The sequence below is a fragment of the Ascaphus truei genome, chromosome 2, assembly GCF_040206685.1.
Source record: "Ascaphus truei isolate aAscTru1 chromosome 2, aAscTru1.hap1, whole genome shotgun sequence".
In the NCBI taxonomy this organism is placed as follows: domain Eukaryota; kingdom Metazoa; phylum Chordata; class Amphibia; order Anura; family Ascaphidae; genus Ascaphus; species Ascaphus truei.
The window spans coordinates 391,057,447-391,079,585 of NC_134484.1; the positions used below are offsets into that span (position 1 = coordinate 391,057,447).

General features: G+C 43.7%; 1 protein-coding gene across 1 annotated transcript in view; it reads right to left on the bottom strand.

The window, feature by feature from the left end:
• LOC142487623 (scinderin-like) overlaps window positions 1–22,139 on the bottom strand; it is a 162,029-nt gene that overhangs the window by 47,417 nt on the left and 92,473 nt on the right. Inside the window, exons 8-9 of the mRNA XM_075587232.1 lie at window positions 8,128–8,340; window positions 6,564–6,685 (exon numbers count right to left, since the gene is read on the bottom strand). Coding sequence (XP_075443347.1) covers window positions 6,564–6,685; window positions 8,128–8,340 — 335 coding nt within the window. The remainder of the gene's footprint in view (window positions 1–6,563; window positions 6,686–8,127; window positions 8,341–22,139) is intronic.

Consider the following 22,139-nt stretch of genomic DNA (forward strand, 5'->3'; position numbering starts at 1 on the left):
CCTCTATATATTTGAAAGGGGTGAATACAAAATAAGACAAAAGAGAGCATGAGAGTAAATGTACAAATAATATTAATTATTTACTTTATAGTGTTTAAAACCCATAGATACATACAGTATTGGTATATTTCGTATGCGTTAATATAGTAATGGAGAAAAGTTACAGATGATTTTTAAATCATTTATTAATTTTAAGCAATAGGGGATTTTAAAATCATGCAGACCTGCTTATCCAACAACATATTGATATTGGATGAGCTGCAACATTTTTATACTGTGTTGGATTATTAAATAAATGATCTTTTGCCTAGCACAGATCTTCAGTTTGGATGCTACAGTATTATTTACGTTTACGGTACCCACATTACTATACCAATCCATTACAAAGCATAATAACCTTGCTTTTGATGGCCTTTAATATCTATGTTGTTTAATTTCAGTGGTAAGCTTTGCATTGAACAAATGCTCTGTTATTATTTTGTTTATCTCATCCTCCTTTTCTCATGCAGTGTAGCTGGTAAAACCTCATCCAATTATCTACAGTATGTACTAATCCACAGTAAGGGGGTCTTAGCAATGCTTTAAAAATGTTTTGCGTGCCTATATGTAAGATACAACATTTGTATTAAACAAGTGGACACAGATCATTATTCATAGTTTAATACTACAGATGTAGAATAAATTATCTTCCCTCGAGGTGCAGAAAAGAAAAATCAGTCTGCCAGAGCCAGAGAAGATGCAGTTGTAGCTACTTCCTAGTCAGCACTACCCATGATCATGGTTTGCTAGGGAAGCAGAGTAATGGCAAACTGCGGTCACGAGAGAAATAACTGTGGCTACAACAGATTTCTCCAGCAGCAAATGAAAGAATCTTTTATTTTAAAGACAGTGACAATATGGAAATGATTATCCTTGTATACTCAATGGCAGATACAGTAAATACTTTGAAGGAAAGTTTAGATATGTTTTTATGAAAGAAAGGCATACAGTGATGGACAGAACAGGTTAAATCATAGGCATTGATTGACAGACATATATATTGATCCAGTCACCTATTTGCCTAAATCAGAAAGGATTTTCTTTATGTTAAAATTTATAAATCACTAATGTAGATTGATCTTTTTATCTCATGGTTTTCTATATCATTGTGTGTTAGATTTGCAATGATTTGTATTATAATAAATAGTTTTATCACACAAAATAAGGTACAGTACATTCATACCAACTATAATATTTTGATCAGATACCATATCTACCTCCTTTTATTAGCTAGAAAATGTACAAATATTTTAAACACTTGACATGTGGCATATTTGACAAGACCTTTATTTTTGTGTACGTAGTCAAAATAGTCTAATTCTTCTGTATGCTATGATAACCTGTTGTGCATATTTAAAATCAAAACTGGCTATTTAAAATAAAGCACACAGAATCCCAGCAAGTTCAAGAAACCCCAAAACATACAACATAATATATAAATGACCCTTTTTCAAGAGAATATATAAGTATTTCATTGTGTATTTTTGTCATATTGGATGTACTGGTAGCATTGGGCTTTTCTGTCTTTTATTTAAAATATCGGCCTGATTTAGAGTGTTGGTGTTAACGTTAACGTAATTTCTTCATTTACAATACAAGGTCTTCGATTAGAGCAATTGCTGATGTGCAGAGAGTACACCTGTCACAATTATATTGTGCGTTATACTTACGCGTGCATAACGTTTGCACAAACTTGAATCATCAGATGCCATTAAAAATGAAACTATTTTGGTTGTGACCTTTGTCTCCAACTATATTAGTCCTATAAATGATTTAAGTAAAAAAATGAGGAATTAACCTCAAAAAAAGTCGATGCTCTGTCAATAGCAATAATGCAATAAAGATATCATGCAGCAAATGTCTCTTATTCCATCGGTTGTGTCAGCGTGTGGGAGGAGTTTGTTGAATAAGTGATATGTCTTCGGTGTGTTAGTAATGGACTCAGCCAGGGTGGGGGGGTTAATAAGCTTGTAACAATCCAAATAACAAGAAATATCACTGCCGTGTGTCTGCAAGATACTCACAGTGTCCTCAAAGAGCTTCCCTTACCGCACCCTGTGTAACACACCATACATCAGCTGTCCGGTACTCACGATAGGCTGTGTGTGTCCGCCTGTTCTTGCTGAAAAATGAGGAAGGACCCCCACACAGACCGCTCAAAATGCGTGCTCCAGCCGGTAGATAATGCAGGGAAAATGGTGGAATTGGTGGTCACTGCTCACCGAGCTCCGGAATCAACCAAGCGCAGTATAAGTAAAAAATATTATTTATTCATGCAAAAAACGGAAAGGTATAGAGAGTGTACAGCTCTAATGCGTTTCGTCTCAAAGGAGACTTTATCAAATAAAAGTCTCCTTTGAGACGAAATGCGTTAGAGCTGTACACTCTCTGTATGCCTTTCCGTTTTTTGCATGATTAAATAATATTTTATACTTATACTGCGCTTGGTTGATTCCAGAGCTCGGTGAGCAGTGACCACCAATTCCAACATTTTTCCCTATTAATGATTTATATGATTTCAGTTCTTCTGATGGCTCTTGGTCCATTGTAAATATAACTATCCACCCCTACCCTCACACCTGCAATCCAGTCTCTTGTCTCCGATTGTCTCCTGGATATATCATCATGGATAGTGCTCTGCCGCCTTAAACTTAATATGTTAATATGTCTAAAACCTAGTTCCTAATTTCTCCCTAAATCTGGCCTAATGTCCTCCTTTTCAAATGCAGTAAATGGTACTACCATCTATCCCAGTGTTTTTCAACTCGGGTTGCCAGGATCCCTTGGATTCCCCTTGCATCCCTAAAGGGTTCCCTGCAATTTTCAAGTCATTTTAAAACAAATACAGTAGAATTTACTATGAATATGATCTCAGACATATTGCAGAGGATTGGGGTTCCTTAAAATGCATCTGATCTCAGACTCACTATTAGAGAGGGTTGGGGTTCCTTAAAATGCATCTGATCTCAGACTCGCTATTAGAGAGGGTTGGGGTTCCTTAAAATGCATCTGATCTCAGACTCGCTATTAGAGAAGGTTGGGGTTCCTTACAATGCATCTGATCTCAGGCGCGCTATTAAAGCTAGGGTTGGGGTTCCTCAAAATTTCACAATATAATTATAGGGTTCCTTAACCAAAAAAAACCCGCTGATCTATCCTATCGCCAAAGCACGTTGCCTAGGACTGACATTTGACTCCTCACTTTCCTTCTCAATTCACGACAGAACTAAAATGTATTGCTTCTTCCTCCGTAATATTGCCAAGATCCGCCCTTTCCTCTTTCAAACTACTGTATGGCTAAAACTCTAGTGCATGCCCTTATCCTTATGGGACTAGGAGTGGCACAGTGAGTCAAGACACTTACTACCGCACATTACACTCTATTTGGGAAGCGCTTTGAGTCCAATTGGGAGAATATATATATAATATATATATACAAAAAAAAGTTATTATTATCCTCTCCTGTCTGAATTATTGTAACATAGTGCTAACAGGCCTCCCCAAATTCTGCTGCTAGAATAGTTCACATTCTCCTATGACAGTCTCTGCTCATTTCCTCCTTAATTCCCTCTCCTGGCCTCCAATTAAATTTTAGATCACCTACAAAGTTCTCTTCCTTGCCTTCAAAAATCTCCACTCATCCTCTCCTACCTCACACACCTACAGTCACTTAACAGTAATTCCTACCAACCATTGGGGTCAAGCAGTACTATCTACTGCATTACTGCTGTCTGTAAGTCTCCCAACATACCTCTTTGATTGTAAGCTCCAAGACCGCCAACAGTGGGAGAGAGCCGGAACAACTATCCTGGGCCCGGAGGCTCCTGGTGGCCCGGCCGTCCGACCAGCGCTGGAGTTGGGCTTGACTACTGGCCGAGCAAAAGGTGGCCCGAGGCCGGCAGCTCCGCGTCGGTTGCCGGGCCCCAGATTTCCCCCCTGCAGTAGGCCTCTCTCCTCTGCTGTTGCTGTCTTGTGTGGGATGTGGGGGTGATGTGATTTGCAGGGGTGGATGTGTGTGTGATTTTCAGGGGGGGGGGGGGGTGATGTGTGTGTTATGTGCAGGAGGGGTGTGATGTGCATAGGGAGGTGTGTGTGATGTGCAGAGGGTGTGTGTGTGTGATGTGCAGAGGGTGTGTGTGTGATGTGCAGAGGGGGTGTGTGTGTGATGTGCAGAGGGATGTGTGTGTGATGTGCAGGGGGATGTGTGTGTGTGATGTGCAGGGGGATGTGTGTGTGATGTGCAGGGTGATGTGTGTGTGATGTTCAGAGGAGGTGTGTGTGTGATGTGCAGGGGGATATGTGTGTGATGTGCAGGAGGTGCATGTGTGATGTGCCGGGGGGGATGTGTGTGTTATGTGCAAGGGGGGTATATGTGTGTGTGATGTGCAGGGGTGTGTGATGTGCAGGGGGGGATGTGTGTGTGACGTGCAGGGTGGTGTGTGTGATGTGCAGGGTGTGTGTGTGATGTGCAGGGGGGGATGTGTGTGATGTGCTGGTGGTGGATGTGTGTGATGTGCAGTGGGGGCAGATGTGTGTGGGATGTGCAGGGGTGATGTGTGTGGGGTGTGCAGGGGTGATGTGTGTCTGTGTGTGTGTGTGTGTGTGTGTGTGTGTGTATGATGTGCAGGGTGTGCGTGTGTGATGTGCAGGGTGTGTGTGTGATGTTCAGGGGGGATGTGTGTAATGTGCATAGTGTGTGTGTGTGATGTGCAGGGGTAGGGTGTGTGATGTGCAGGGGTAGGGTGTGTGTGTGTGATGTGCAGTGGGATGTGTGTGTTTTGTGAAGGGGTGTGTGTGATATGCAGGTGGGGGATGTGTGTGTGATGTGCAGGGGGGGAGATGTGTGGGATGTGCAGTGGGGGATGTGTGTGTGATGTGCAGTGGGGGCAGATGTGTATGGGATGTGCAGGGGTGATGTGTGTGTGTGTCATGTGCAGTGTGTGCGTGTGGATGTGCAGGTGGGAAGTGTGATGTTCATGGTGTGTGATGTTCAGGGGGGTGTTTGTGTGATGTGCAGGTGGGGATGTTTGTGTGATGTTCAGGGTGTGTGTGTGATGTGCAGGGGGGGTGATTTGTGTGTGATGTGCAGTGGGGGATGTGTGTGTGTGAGATTTGCAGGGGGATGTGTGTGCGATGTGCAGAGTGTGTGTGCTGTGCTGATGGTGATGTGTTTTGTGCAGGGGGTGTGTGTGATGTGCAGGGGTGTGTGTTTGTGTGTGGTGTGCAGGTGTGGGATGTGTGTGTGATGTGCAGGGTGTGTGTGATATGCAGGTGAGGGATGTGTGTGTGATGTGCAGGTGGGGGAGGTGTGTGATGTGCAGGTGGGGATGTGTGTGATGTGCAGGAGGGAGATGTGTGTGGGATGTACAGTGGGGATGTGTGTGTGTGTGTGTGTGTGATGTGCAGGGGGGATGTGAGTGATTGTGCAGTGGGGGCATATGTGTGTGGTATGTGCAGGGGTGATGTTTGTGTGATGTGCAGGGTGTGTGTTTGTGTGTGTGATGTGCAGGGTGTGTGTTTGTGATGTGCAGGGGAGGGTGTGTGTGATGTGCAGGGGGGGATGTGTGTGATGTGCTGGTGGGGGATGTGTGTCATGTGCAGTGGGGGCAGATGTGTGTGGGATGTGCAGGGGTGATGTGTGTGGGGTGTGCAGGGGTGATGTGTGTCTGTGTGTGTGTGTGATGTGCAGGGTGTGCGTGTGTGATGTGCAGGGTGTGTTTGTGATGTTCAGAGGGATGTGTTTAATGTGCATAGTGTGTGTGTGATGTGCAGGAGGGATGTTTGTGATGTGCAGGGGGATGTGTGTGATGTGTAGGTGCGGGGATGTGTGTGATGTGCAAGGGGGAGGGGGTGTGATGTGCAGGGGGGAATGTGTGTGATATGTGCAGGGGAGAATGTGTGTGATGTGCAGGGGAGAATGTGTGTGATGTGCAGGGGGTGGTGTGTGTGATGTGGAGGGGTTTTATGTGTGTGGGAGAGGGGTGAGGGACATAACAGGGGGGGTATCGCAAGGCCGCAGTCACTGGGGGTGGTGGGGGAGTGGGAAAGAGGGGTTGGTGGGAGAAGGGAGAGATGGAGGTGTGAGAGATAGCGGGTGAGTCTTGCAAGGCCGCTGCCACTGGTGGTGGGCGGGGTGTGTGTGTGGGGGGGGAAAGGGGAGCATGGAAACTGTAGTTCTGAGCCCCGGGAAAGCTGTCTGCGGCCCTGGCAAGCTCTCTGGGGCAAGGATTTTCTTTCCTTTTTGTGACTTTGTTTGATCCACTTATTGTAGTACAATTCCCTGTACTGTATTGTCTCTTTTAGAAAGCCCAGAGTACCCTGTGGATGCTAGAGAAATACTGTAAAGATAAATACTGTAAAGATATACATACATATCTGTTTCTGGATTGTCAGTTTCTTATCCTGCACTTCTGCATGCAGTCACAAGAGGGCACAAAAGGATTTTTAATTCTTCAATTTGAATATACTGTACCTATCAGTGAGCAGTGGTGAATAATGTGTTGCTGTTGACCTTTTGTACTTACCAAGTATAAATGATTGTTGCTTTCCGACCCTTATACAATATAATGTAACAGTCTCCACCATAGAATTGACCATAGGTGTCAGGGTCTAGTGGAATCCTACCATTGCTTTCAACGCGCCAAATCTAAACAATAAATTGAATATGCGTTCACAAAAAAAAATAACATACGTTTCTATTCCATTCACCATAATAAGAATAATAGTACTTATTTTTATTACAGTACATAGCATTACAGAGTACAAACCACCCTACAGTACATAGATTTCTTTTAGGCATAACTTCTTGCCTTTTAGACCTTGAAGTATTATGTTTGGTCTGAAAAATAGGCACCTATTCAAAGTACTTTAAATATGTATTTTTTGTTTTGGAAAATATTGTAGTTCCAGTCACAGTATATGAATAAGGGTCTTTAGTCTGCCACTAGAACCTAAACTGGGATTCAAAGCAGGTACATCTGTTTTAAAGCTGCAGTTCAGTCAATATCCTGCAAGTGTGTTTTTGTAGTAAGAAAAAATACTTTTAGCATTTTCTGTTTTTCAAAAAATAACTTTGAAAGATCAATTTTCTTGTATTCTATTTTAACAGCCATTTGCTAAGGCACTGCCCCTTCATGTCCTGTCACAAGCCCTGGCACACACCTTTGTCAGCCCTGCCCTCCCTCTAGCACTTGTCAGTGCAGGAGTGCTCATGAATATTCATGAGCTTCCACTGACAGACAAGCAGATTTTAAACAAATCCCAGATTTTAATATGTCACCAAAATTCGACCTATCAATACATGTAGAACGAATTGACCTGCAGCTGTACAGTTCTTTAGCTAATTAGAGATTGCACACATGAAACTATTGAAGTAAAAAAATAAACGTAAACAAAAAAAAAAAAAAGACTGAACTGCAGCTTTAAGTGACTAAACATTTAATGTAAATCTATAATGGGGACAAATCGTTAGATGATAACAGTAAAGTTATACCATAAACCAGTTTTAATTATACGAAATATTATATAAATGTTCAATAAGGCTAGTATAAAATACGAGTTCCTCTCACCCATTTTGCTCATTATGTCAAAGTTTCCCAACTGTGACTTCAAAGGCCCTTAACATGACTAACTGTAAGAATATCGCTGTGCAAATCAAGTTAAAACATAAACCCCGCAGTTCCTGAAATATTTGTATTCTTTTGTGCCGGATGGAGACATAAAAAAACTACAAATATGGCCACTAGCTATCAATCGGAAGCTGCAATGGCACATGTCAATGAAATCACAATTTGCTATTGGCCGTCAGATTGAGGCTGACAATGGTGGCCATTTTGTCTAAACTAGCATTCTTGCCTATTGGTTAAGACCCAAATATGAAGACATCTATTGTTGTTTAGTTAGATGGTTTCACAATCTGAATCTACACCAATTCCTCCCCTATAACTTTGTGCTTCAATTAATTTTGCAATCGACAAAACAAACAAAAAACATGAACAAATGTTTAATATACTGTACAGATCCCATGTCCATACCTGAAAAATGCTGTTAAAAAAATAAAAAATATATATATGAAATATATATAAATACCTCTACTTCTCCAGATCCATCATCTATCATGTTGTGTTGAGCTGCCATCTGTGGATTATCATGCAACTTTGATGCATCAAATGGAATCTGCTTAACATCAGCTATATTGCTTTTTAACACCTTTCCAAAGCCTTCACTTTGATCTATATCTCTCCAGTCTTTGAAAAACTGTTTAAAAATGGGAGTTTCGCCTTCTTCTGGAAATACTGTAATCTAAAATGAAAACAGGTAAATTTTTTATTTTATTTATTCATACTTTGTGACGCAATCTCCCATAAATCAAGTTTTTTTTTTTTTTTTACTCTATATTATTTATTGATAAAATGTTTTAATCAGGAAGTAATACATTGAGAGTTACCTCTCGATTTCAAGTATGTCCTGGGCATAGAGTTAAGATGACAAATAATACATGGTTACTAATACAGTTACATAAGTGAACTGGGTATACATTCTTATACAAGACATAGCATGCACAGTTAGAGATAATATATATTATAGATGTATGTAGCAGTTACTGACCAGGTTAAAATGTGAGTCAGCTTTAGTTTTTAAAAACTTAGACTGGTGGTGGATGTGAGTCTCCGGTAGATTGTTCCAGTTTTGGGGTGCACGTTAAGAGAAGGAGGAGTGGCCGGATACTTTGATGAACCTTCGAACCATGAACAGTCTTTTGGAGTCAGATCTCAGATGATAAGTGTTGCATATGGTGGGGGTGAGGCGCTTCTTCAGATAGCCAGGTAGCTTGCCCAGAAAGTATTTGAAGACAAGACAGGAAAGATTAACTTTGTGCCTAGACTCAATTGATGACCAATCTAGTTCTTTGAGCATTTCGCAGTGATGAGTGTTGTAGTTGCATTGGAGAACAAAACAGCATATTAAATTGTAGAGGGTATCAAGTTTGCTAAGGTGGGTTTGGGGTGCCGAGCCGTATACTATGTCCCCATAGACGATAATTGTCATTCGCATCTGCTGTGCAATACGAATTCTGACTAGCAGACTTAAGGAGGATTTTTCCTGTAAAGTACACCTAGTTTGGCATATGTTTTGGCTGTCAGGGTATCAATGTGCATCCCGAATGTTAAATGGGAGTCAAACCATATGCCCAAGTATTTGAAACTAGTAACAGGAGTTAGGTGGTTTTAGCATTGGTTATGATTTGGAGCTCAGTCATTGGAAGCTTTAAAAATGTAGCCTTGTCCCAAATACCATTGTTACAGTTTTGTCAGTATTTAAAAACAGTTTGTTATGGGAAATCCAATTTTCAAGTCTTAAAAAGTCAGATTGAAGTATGTGTTCAAGGTCGGAGAGGCTAGGGTTGTGTGCATATAAGATTGTGTCATCTGCATACATGTGTATTGAAGCTCCCTTACAAGCTCTGGGAAGATCATTGATGAACACTGAGAAGAGTAGGGGCCCCAGAACAGAGCCTTGCGGGACACTAGAGGTGATATCCAAGGGGTTGGAGTTAGAGCCTGAGATGGACACATGTTGGGATCTACCTGATAGGTAGGAATGAAAACAGTTTGAGGCATGCTTCCCTATTCCAGAACACTGGGGTTTGTTAAGCAAGATAACATGATCAACAGTATCAAAAGCATCAAAAGCCTTTGCAAAATCTAGGAATATTGCACAGATGAGTTGTCCCCGTTCCATTCCACTCTGGATTTCATTGCAAACTTTTAGCATGGTAGTTACCGGGGAGTGTTTGGGGCGAAAGCCAGATTGGAATTCGCTAGGGGAATTTGTCTTGGTATAGTAATCGCTTAATTGGGAGTGAACAGATTTTTCCATGACTTTGGATATAATTGGAAGAAGAGAGATTGGCCTGTAGTTGAGATGGTGTTTTTGTCCCCACTTTTGAAGATTGGGACAACTCTCACAGTTTTCCAGGTCTTAGGGATATGGCCTGCAGACAGAATAGAGTTGACTATGGAAGCAATTGGTTTGACAACGGTTGGGGCACCAAGTCTTAGGAACTTAGATTGTAGTAAGTCAGGTCCACATTGGCTGCTTAGTTTTAGTTTGAGGAGTGCTTGTGTAATCTCCTCTTCGGATACTGGGACAAATTGAAAATTGTGAGCAGTATTGGGAGAGGGTTGGGCTATAGTGCTACTCTCAGAATGAGGTTCATGTTTGTTGTTTGGGTTACGGTTCGCTAATAAGTTAGTAGCACACCCCACAAAGTAATCATTGAATGCATTTGCAATGTCAGTGGGATTTGTCAGAGTAATGCCCTCCTAAGTGATAAAGAAAAAATGTGAACAAGCGCTAAAGATTAAAACCCCAATGTGACAAGTGAAAATACAAAATATAATGGCTGCCTAGTAATACTGTCAGAACTAACAGAAAATACTTGGAAACAAAGAAAAAAACCTGGCGCCAAAAGTTCAATGGATAATCCTGTACTCCTCAGGGGATCAGCACACTTGCTTGACAGGCCATGTAGGGGAAAAAACACAAACAGACACAGATCATAGTGCAACTCTGCAGGGTTAAAACAGGTCTACACTACACATACAACATAGAGACTCCTAGTGACTATAAAAATACTATTTATTAAATAAAAAGAACTATGCCATAAAATGGTAGGACAATCAGGAAGGCCCAAGGAAGCAGATCCACCCAGTCATCCTGTGTATCGGCTATAAAACATCGAAGGTATTGTTCCAGGTTTTGGTTGGCCCTCTCCGTCTGCCCATTGGTCTGTGGGTGGTATCCCGAGGAGAATTGCAGTGAAATACCCAATTTTCGAGAAAAGGCTCGCCAAAATCTTGACACGAATTGGGACCCTCGATCAGAAACGATGGTTGAGGGCACTCCATGAAGACGAAAAAATTTCCTGGACGAAAACATCCGCAAGCCTGGAGGAATTCGGAAGACCCCTCAAGGGAACAAGGTGCGTCTGTTTGGAAAAACGATCAATTACCACAATAATAGTATTCATCCCTTTGGAGGTTGGGAGCTCTATGATAAAATCCATAGAAATATGGTTCCAAGGGCGGTCTGGGATGGGTAAAGGAAGGAGAAGACCTGCTGGTCTGACCCGGGGTACTTTGTTGCGAGCACATGTGCCACAGGCCTTTACAAACTCCTCCACATCTTTAACCCTCTCTGGCCACCAGAATGTTCGCTGGACAAGGTCATTAGTTTTCCGTATCCCTGGATGTCCTGCCGATTTAGAGGAATGGCACCACTCGAGGACTCTCTTGCGATGTTGGGGTGCCGTGTAGAGTCTTCCCTCCGGAACCTTGAACCCCATCGGAGCCTGTGATTGCTCGGATCGAATCTTGTCCATAATATCAAAGGAGTTGGCGGACACAATAAATTTAGAGGGAATTATTGTCTCTAGCTGCTCTTCGGACCTATCCTCTGCAAGGAACTGTCGAGACAGGGCATCCGCCTTTAAGTTTTTGGAGCCAGGAATGAAGGAGATGAGGTAATTGAACCGTGAAAAGAATAGTGCCCAGCGGGCTTGTCGAGCACTCAAACGCCGTGCCCCTTCTAAGTAGAGAAGGTTCTTATGGTCTGTGAGTATGGTTATGGGTGTCTCCGTGCCTTCTAAGAGGTGTCTCCATTCCTCTAATGCCAACTTGATTGCCAAGAGCTCCCGGTTACCGACATCGTAATTCCATTCTGCGGAAGAAAATTTATTCGAAAAGAAGGCACATGGGTGTAATCTGACTAAGGGAGAAGTCCTTTGGGACAGGACAGCACCAGCCCCGATGTCAGAGGCATACGCTTCCAGAGTAAATGGAAGTTTAGGGTCTGGGTGGGTGAGGATAGGGGCAGACACAAAAGCCTTTTTTAGAAGATTAAATGCCCGTATGGCGGTTTCGGACCATGATGAGGGATCTGCACCTTTCTTGGTAAGAGCAGTGATGGGAGATACCGTGGAGGAAAAATTGCGAATGAAGCGCCGGTAATAGTTTGCAAAACCTAGAAAGCATTGCACGGCTTTGAGGGTGGTCGGACGGGGCCAGTCCGAAATGGCCTTTAGTTTTTCTGGATCCATATTGAAGCCGGAGTCAGAGGTAATGAATCCCAGAAATGCCACGGACGTCAGATGGAACTGGCATTTCTCCAATTTCGCAAAGAGGTGGTTCTCCCGGAGGCGTAACAGCACCTGTTGAACGTGTTTGATGTGTTCTTGGGTGGATTTAGAAAAGATTAGGATGTCGTCTAAGTAGACGATAAGGAATTTGTTAAGAATGTCCCGGAAAATCTCATTGACAAAGTCCTGAAAGACTGCTGTGCGTTGCAGAGACCAAACGGCATGACCAGGTATTCATAGTGGCCGTCATGGGTGTTAAAAGCAGTCTTCCACTTGTCCCCCTCACGTATCCTTACTAGATTGTAGGCGCCTCTTAGATCCAGTTTAGAAAAAATAGTAGTTCCTTGAAGGCGGTCGAAGAGTTCCGATATCAAGGGTAGCGGGTAGCGGTTCTTGCACGTGATGTTATTCAAACCCCGGTAATCGATGCATGGGCAAAGAGACCCGTCCTTTTTTACGAAAAAGAAGCCTGCTCCGATTGGGGAGGAAGATTTTCGGATGAAACCCCTCTCTAAATTCTCTGCAATGTAAGTGTTCATGGCTTTAGTCTCTGGGAGAGAGAGTGGGTAGGATTGTCCCCTGGGAAGAGCTGCCCCGGGCAGCAGGTCAATCGGGCAGTCGAAAGGTCGGTGCGGAGGTAGAACCTCGGATCGTGTTTTTTCGAACACATCGCGGAATTACAAATACACCGTAGGCAAGGAGTCGACCTTCTCTGGCAGGGTACACAACCCACCAACCCTCTGGAATATCCTAGTACAGGTCTTGGCACATGGAGCATCCCACTGGATGGGTTCCCGATCTGTCCAGTCGATGCGAGGATTATGGACTTGGAACCAAGGAAGACCCAGAATCAACTCACCGGAGGGAGTGTGGATAACATCGAGGGTAATGATCTCCGTATGAACGTCAACGAACTGCAGTAGGAGAGGCACCGTCTGTAGCGTGATGAATGCCGGCTGTAGGGATCGACTGTCAATGGCCTCCAGACCCACTGGCGTCCTCTTACTGATAAGTTGAATATTGTTCCATCTAGCAAAGGTTGGATCGATGAAATTGCCTGCGGAACCGGAGTCTATGAACGCCCGTGCTTGAGTATGAAACCCCTCTCCAGACAGTGTTACTGGCAACAGTATCCTGGTGGGAAGGACGTCTTTGATGATGGGAGAGAGGGACAGTATTCCCAACGAGACTCTCCGGGATCTCATTGGGAGTTGGCGTTTCCCGGCTTGTGGGGACATTGGAGTACTAAGTGACCGGAATTGCCACAGTACATGCAGAGACCGGCATTGCGCCGGCGTTGTTTCTCGGCAGAAGACAGCTTATTACCTCCCAACTGCATTGGTTTCGGGACGTCCCAGGATGGGGTTGTTGGAGGCACGAACTATGGGGCAAGAGGCCTTGAAACCCGTTGACGGTAACGAGAACGTTCAGTCCTCCGCTCCTGCAGACGCTGGTACACCCGAATGCACAGGCCGATCAAATCCTCTAGGTCAGTGGGACATTCCCACACCGCGAGCTCATCCTTTAGGGATTCTGACAGGCCCTGCCAAAACGCCGAAGATAGTGCTTCATTTTTCTATCCTGTCTCAGCAGCAAGGGTGCGGAACTCCACAGCGTACCGGGCGACGGAACGATCTGCCTGGGTTATGTGGTAGAGAGAAGAAGCTGCCGTTAATTGCCATGCAGGGGTGTCGAAAACTCTTCGGAACTCATGGGTGAAGAGGTTGATGTCCTGTGTGATGGGCCCTTGTTGTTCCCAGATGGGAGAGGCCCAGGCCAGCGCCTCGTCGGTGAGAAGAGCCACGATATAGCCGACCTTAGAAATGGAAGAGACAAAACGAGAGGGCGAGAGTCGGAATTGGATGAAACATTGATTAAGGAAACCCCTACATCCTTGGGGATCCCCAGCATAGCATTTGGGAGCAGGAATACGGGGTTCCATAGCAAACGGAGGTGCTGGAATGGCTGTTGCGGAGGCAGTGGAAGCCATGGGTGAAGGTCCACGACTGGAAACTCGGGCTTGAACGGTAAGGGAATGAAGGCTCTGCTGAAACATATCCATCCGCCTATCATTTTGTTCCAGATAAGTCTCTAGCCTGGTGAAGAGATTTGTGTGGGAATTTAAAGTACGCTCCACCTCAGCGGGGTCCATGTTTGTTGGGCTGAGCATAATGTCAGGACGAGCTCACCACAAACGAGGCAGGACCACGGTGCTGAGGTGGGATAGGATATAACGCCACCCACAGCCACGAGGGCACGTCTTTAGAGTAGAGTGGTCTGGGAGTCGTATTGCCGTATGCCAAGTACGGGATGCCAGAAGCGCGGATAGTCGTAGGGGAAGCCGGTTCGGTACACGAGGAAGACTGCAAAACAAGACAGGACAAGACAGGACTAGGGAGGCAGAGAGTGATGAGAACAACTGGTTCTATGCTCAGCCGACGAGTCAGTGAAACTGTAGGGTACATATGGGAGAGAGGGCCCAATGGCAGCGCAGCAAGGTGGGGGTGTGTGGAAGGGCCAGGCTACGGCAGGGATAGGTCCAGCATGAGTCCCAGGGGAGGAGCAATAAAGCCCAGTAGTAAGGTTGTATTTAATAGCAGCAATAGTTTGAGGTACTGTGCCTTTAAGGGGCTGGTGTGCCTCCGTGTGGCCGCGCCTCCGTGTAGCAGCGCTTGCGGGCGCGTGACCGGGCATACCCGCAGGACCAACCCTTGAAGAGGAGCATTGGCGTGCGCGCGCGCCCACGTGGAGCTGCGATCGGCATCTTGGAGTAAGGCTGCCTGTGTGCCGCGGGAGGACTCGGCAGAGCTGCAGGTGAGTGGGGAGCACGCTGAGGGCGGCGTGACTCCCGGATCATTACAGTCAGAAGTAACCCACAGAAGGTGGGCCCCCCATATTGTTATTCTGCGTAGTGGAGCATGGGTATCACAGAGTTTTAAGAACTCGGATTGGAAATAGTCGCGCGCAGAATCAAGGTCGGGAATTAAGTCGATTATTTACCCAGGGCAGTTGGTAAGGTCTGCCAGAAACAGTTGTGGGTTAAAGTTTCTAAATGTTCTAGTGAGGAGAACTTTAGGGCTTGATTTGGGTGGTTTAAATTTCCTTACACAGTACACTATTGCATGGTCACTGAAAATGTCAGAAAGATTGGATTCTGCTGGGATTTGAAGAGAGAATCCAGTCTTGCAAGGAATGGTTGTGAGATTTCAGGTTTTTCCGTGTGGGTTGGGAAATTTGTTGCGTTAGGTTAAGTGACTTGAGTTGTGTCTGGATTTTGTGGTTTTAGGGTCGAGCCAATTGTAGTTGAAATCCCCAAGAACTAGCAGCTCACTCTTCTCATTCAGAGAGGAAATGGAGCCAAGAAACTGAGTGATATCAGTCAGGGACTGTAGAGGGGCTTTAGATAATTTTACATAAAATTATTATTTTTTTGGCATATCCTTACTTATGTTTCCTTTCCGCACTTCAGTGAGTGCCGGGAACCTCCCCCCTTTTTCTCCTGATATTGTTTGGGGGAATAAGGGTCCTCCCTTTTCCCTTGTGCTCCCTGCATAATCTCTAATTAATTACTTTTTTGAGTGCTGTCTCTCTATTTTTTTCCCCACTATGTAAATGTATGGTGTGCTTCCAAGAGAACTTCTTTCCTTGAGTGGACATTTCTTTTTTCATTTTTTTTTGTGTACATTTAACATTAAGTTTTCAGTGCTACACCCTACCAACAATCACTGTTATGTACTTATCACATCAATATAAGGTCCAATTAGTAGGGTATATGAGTTGAGCATTTTCACATTCTGTATATATGTATCAAGATAACACTGTTTGCTACCTAAGGCTGATTCCTCAGTGGTCCTCACTGGTCACTGTGGCGCGCACTATAACATGCACACCACACACCACAGCACAGACCTCTATGGGGCAGGCCCCAGTGGCTGTGTGTTTGTGTGCGCGCAAAGCGCTGTGACATGTACACTAGCAGAGAAGACAAGAATTTTGTCTTCCCATGCCTCGACGCTGTCAAGTGGTTGGCGTGCAACCAATGGCCGGGCAGATATGCCCCATCATGGCCACACTCCTTGTCATGGCCCCGCCCCTTGCTCCCCTTCAGACCTCCGATTGTGGCTGTAGTCTCTGCACGCGCCTCCATACTGCCAGGCGCGGGAGCAGCAGGGAGGACTGGGGCCGTAGCCTTTGGCAGCGATTATAGTAGGGGGGCGTGCGCGACGGAGCACATGGGGAGGCATTGGGGAGGCGTGGCTGACGCATCACCAGGCTGGTTCGCCCTCATTGGCTGAACTGCTCACGTTATGCGGCCATGATGCGGCCGCCGCACGAAAATAAAAATCATTGTATTTGAAAAATCTGCCGCGCGGTCGCTCGCGCGCAATATGGCCAGCATGATACGACTGCTGCAGTTTGTTCATGCAGGACGCAAAATCGCACTCACCATTGCGCCATCGCGCCTACTATAATCGCAGCCTAACTGTACAAATAGGTTGTTATTGTGGCAAATGTATGAAACTTGTTAATGTTTAATGACACTATTGTCCTGGTGGATTTAAATGATGCAGTAAGAAAACTGCACCTTTTATAGACTTTATATATCTCCTAATTATATTGCACTAAGCAACTCCTGCCTTAGCTGTTCTAAAAAATGCTCAACATTTTTCAATGATGCAAACTAAGCAGAATTCAATGCAAATCACTTTGAGACATTGGCATAAGTGGATGCAATATTAAATATTCTGATAATCTTTAGGTCTAGATACACTAACAGCATTAGCATTTTTAATGTGGTATTGACTCAGCCAACTTTTTAATTAACTATTAGGATATCACAAAGAAAATAACATAGCGTTATTCAATTTTTATTCCTATAAAATAGTCAAATAAATGAACTCCAACTTTAAGTTTGGCATTATTGGCAAATTGTCACAGTTACAGTAGATTTATTTGAGCAATATAGATTTAATTTAATCAATACTTCATTTAAAGCAATTATTCCTGAATATGAAATATTCTAAACTGTATTCAATATCCAGAATAATCACTTAAAATCTCTATATATACACATGACCCAGAAACCCACATACTGTACACACCAGATAAAAAACAAAATACAGATGCAGCCACCAGTATTAGAACTCTTGCCTGGGAGATTCTGGGGCTGTCTCACAGTAAATGCCTCAACATTGCCATTCAAACTGAATGGGACTGCAGGGACCCCCCGCTGTGTTAATCTGATGGGCCATTAAGATTCTCAGAGAAATGTTGACTGTGAGACTGCCCCAGAATCTCCCAGAATTTCCCAGGTAAGTGTTCTAATACTCGTGGCTGCATCTGTACACCAACACCACTCCATACTTGTAGGTCCTCATAAAAAATGTCAACACAGCGGCACATTGCGACCATGTGATTGCTCCTCAGGACGAATCACATGGTCGTGACATCACTGATAACGCAAACAGAACATCTGGTCAGGTCGTGATCGCCTCTAGAAAGAATACCCGAAGCAGCCACGGGAAAACAATCAATGTATTTTCGACCAAAATGAAAACTGCTGTTGAAAGTAGAAAGACCCATTGCCAAGTGTCATTTCTTTTTATTTGACTGCTGTTGAAAGGAGCTGTTTCCCTAAATTCAGTATTCAGCCTGTATTTAATGAATTCCAACATATGTTTTTCAGTTAAATTATAGGGTTTTTTCTAGCTGGTCCTCATAGTCGGAATGACCAATACAAATTAAAACTAGACGTTAAAATTGCCAAAGAGACAGTGAAAATAATACAGATGGGATAAGTGCATCAAGGCATAAATGTAACATTGTGATAAAGTAGTCCTTTCCCCAAAGACGTTCCAATCTGATCGGCATGGGGGAAGACGAGCACGAAAAGTAGGAGTACATATATGAAAGTACAAAGACCCATTGCCTAGTGTAATTTCTTTTTATTTGCCACATCTGGTACTTCAGCACCAGTTTTTCAGCAGGAAGATGTTTATTATTGGGATCCATAAAAAATGCACCATTAGTATTAAACAGGGGGAAAACATTGAAATTAACACATTTTTCTTTGATATACAGTATCTGTTGCAGTTTGTTTTGCCTTCAAACACAGGAGGTTCTTGTCTAACATTGTCAGACTTCACAACTGAGGGTTAGACCAGTGTAAAAACAGCACCATGTTTTTCTATGAAAAAAAATCCCACTGAAAGCAATTGGCGTTTTTCCTATGATAGATTTCATGCTATTCCTTTTCAATAATTTCTGGGAGATAAAATATAGGGAAATATTGTTCCAACATGAATGTCCAAAAGATAACGTCTGAAGACGAAAAAACATGTTTTCTTGCTGTCTATTAATATTAATTGCTATGTATAATCTGATTGATCGTGATAAAAATAAGTAACTGTACCTTTATTCTTATAATCAGCTAAATGTGGCAAAGGTTGTGCTTAGACATATAGAGAATAGAACTATGAAACACCATCAAGCGGACAGTTCTCCACTCTGAACCTTGATGCCTGTAATATGCTTTTTGTCTCTCAAGAATAAATGATTATTGAAACAAAGCTACCTAGGGGCGGTGCACTAAGCAGTGAGCTTTTGCGCCCGATTGGAAAAAATTTACTCGGCCGTAACAACGTGAAGCCAAACGCTGGATTCACTAGCAAGTTCAGCATATTTTGGTCTGGCCGAGCTAAAATATGCCAGATCGCCCAAGCTTTCTCCCCCCCCCTGCTATCATGCTTAAACTTGTAAAGCGCGATAGCTGCTAGAAAAAAAAGGCAGAGCTGTAAGAACTGCATGGTGATGCTGCGTCTCCATGCACAGCTCTTACAGCTCAATCGTGCAGTATAAATATACATTTTAATAATAGTGTACATGTGTAGGGTGTCTGAGTTGAACCGCATTGGTTTCAGCCTCGGGGACCCCCTACTTCATGAGATACAGGCCCCGTTATGGGGTGCCGGTATCCCCCTGTGCTTTTAATGCTCCCGCGTCACGTGACCGGGGGATTTAAATCCTTCAGGGGGATACCGGCACCCCATAACGAGGCCTGTATCTCATAAAGTAGGGGGTCCCGGAGGCTGAAACCAATGTGGTGCAGCTCAGGAGACCCCTGCTCATCTACACTAATATGAAAACACACATAACAATAAAAAATAATTCATTACCATAACGTTTATCCGCTATGGTAATGAAGCTGCTTTAATGTAATTTGTATTAATATTGTGCAGGAGCAGAGGGTGTCCTGAGCTGAACCGCATTGATTTCAGCTTCGGGGACCCCCTGCTTCCCAAGTTACAAGCCCAGATATGGGGTGCCAGTATCTCCTCCATTATTTACATGTCACACGTCACGCGACGTGGACGCTTTAAAAATGGCGGCGACACTGGCATCCGATGCCCCATACTGGGGCATGTAAATCGGGAAGCAGGGGGTCCCTGTGCCAGAAATCAAATCGCTTCAGCTCAGGAGACCTCCTGCTTCCGCACACTATTTTAAAAAAAAGACATCAAAGCAGCTTCATTACCTTTGCGGCTATCCGCTAAGGCAATTAAGGGGTTAAGGCACAATAACATGTTTATTGGGGACAATTGCCCCAATAAGCAGTGCAATACACAACACACCCACCCCCTGTGGCCACCAACAACCCTATACCCCCCTAACATACATAATATATCTTAATTTTTTTTATGCACAGGAATTATACTATAAGCCGGCTGTGGCCCTCGTGTAGTCTTCGCGGGTGTCAGGGAGCCCCACATGGATCCCTGGGTGGTCTCCGCAGGTGTCTGGGGGTCCTCGCTTGCTTGCGGTACCAATCCTGTGCCCAGAAAAATAAAAATAAAATATATACTTTTAAATAAATACACCCTCCTCCCGCCCCACCCCCTAACACATACAGTACAATAATGGCCAAAATTACTATTATCCAGATATGTATAATAGTGCATTTGTCCATTTAAAATACAAAAATAAGCAGCAGAAATAAAGTAAATAAATCTTGCACTCACCCCTGCCACCCGATGAAAGCCGTCCTCATCCTCATCACTATCCATGTCCTCTGTTGCTACAAACAATACAGAACAATTAAAAAAAACACTCTAATGTCCCCTAACCCCTTAATCACCTTAGTGGTTAGTAATCGCTATAGTAATTAAGGGGTTAACCCACCCTCCCCCACTTCCCACCCGGTAGGCCTAAACACTCATCCTTGGGGATAATACCCCCTTCACCTACCCACTACCCACAATTAAAAAAAAAACACACAACAGCCCTACTACCCACCTCCTAGACCCCCAAAAATCATTACAATATTTAATAAACAATAATACACAACCCACCCACCCTGTGCCCCCACATAAAACCATTAATTTTTTTTACACACAGGATTAATACCACAGGGCGATTGGGGTCCCCGGGTGGTCCCCACAGGTGTCCGCAGGCACCACAGTGCCCCCGGGGGGTTCCCATGGGTGTCTGGGGGCCCTCGGTGGTCCCCGCTAGGCTCCGTGGGACACCAGGTGGTCCCTCAGGTGTCCAGGGGTCCTCAGGTGGTGTCCGTGGGCGTCCGAGAGTCCAAGGGTGGTCTCTGTGAGTCCACTCTGGCCTGCGGTACCATTCCTGTATTTAAAAAATAAAACATGGCCTACATTTCAATAAATACACCTCCCCCCCCACCAAACACATACAGTACAGTAATGGGCAAAATAACTATTATCCAGACATGGATAATAGATTATTTGCCCATTATTAAATACAACATTAGCCATGAAGCATAAATTAAGTAAATAAAAACCGTTCTACTTACCCCTGACAATGTGAAGGGCGTCCTTGCCAGCTTACTGCAGGTCCATGTCCTCCGTTGCCAGAAAGAATACATAGAAAAATAAAATCTAATGGCCCCTAGCCCCTTAATCACCTTAGCGGTTAATAACCGCTATAGTAATTAAGGGGTTAACCCACCCTCTGCCACTACCCACCAAGGAGGCCTAACTTCCCTCCCCAAGCAACTACCCCCACCCTTCATCCATTCATTGATACAGTGGGTACATCATGCCCATATAATATGGGCATCATTTACCACTATAGCAAGAAATGGGGAAGGATTAAAAAAACAGGCCCAAATTAAAAACATTATATAGCTAAATTAAACACAGCACATAGCAAAATAAAATACAGCACATAGCAAAATAAAACACATCACATAGCAAATTAAATAGATAACAAATGCCAATAAAACAATTGAATGGCACAATATAATATGGGCATCATTAACACTATGCCAGTCAATAGTCAACCTAAAATAAACAAATCACAAACAAGATCCAATTCCATCCAAACAATCAGAAAATAAAATAAATCAAGAAGTAAACATAACCAAATTACAACCTTTCAATTAATCCAATACAAAATAAAGACCACAATTCACAAGTTAAACACCAAAACAAAACCTTAATGAAATAAATGAAAGCTCAAAGTAAACACCATCCGACAAAATCTAACTACCAAAAAGAAGCCACTATTAAAAAGCAAGCACCCCCCTGAAATAAACTATTTAAAACACTACTAAATAAAAATTAACAACACCAAAATAGGAGCGCATCAAATGAAAACCAGAAATACCGAAATTAGTACATAAATCTTTATATTAAAAGAACACATAAATTACCACATAAATTGTATCAATATGAAGGCCACATGCACTGCATATAGATTAGGACCATAAAGGTCAGATGAGGCCCATGACACACAAGGAGTAGGAGTATAAACCCCAACCTCACACAGGAAAAGTCCCCCTAGTTGGTACAAAGGGAAAAAGTGCTAGACTGCTAAGATGGAAAGAATTCAGACCTGAGCACTTGTAAATCTCCCTGGTGACGTCCTCGTGGTGTCCCTGGGCTGTAGCAGCAGCGCTATGTCTGTTGTCACAGACGTGCGTCGCTGCATGATGACG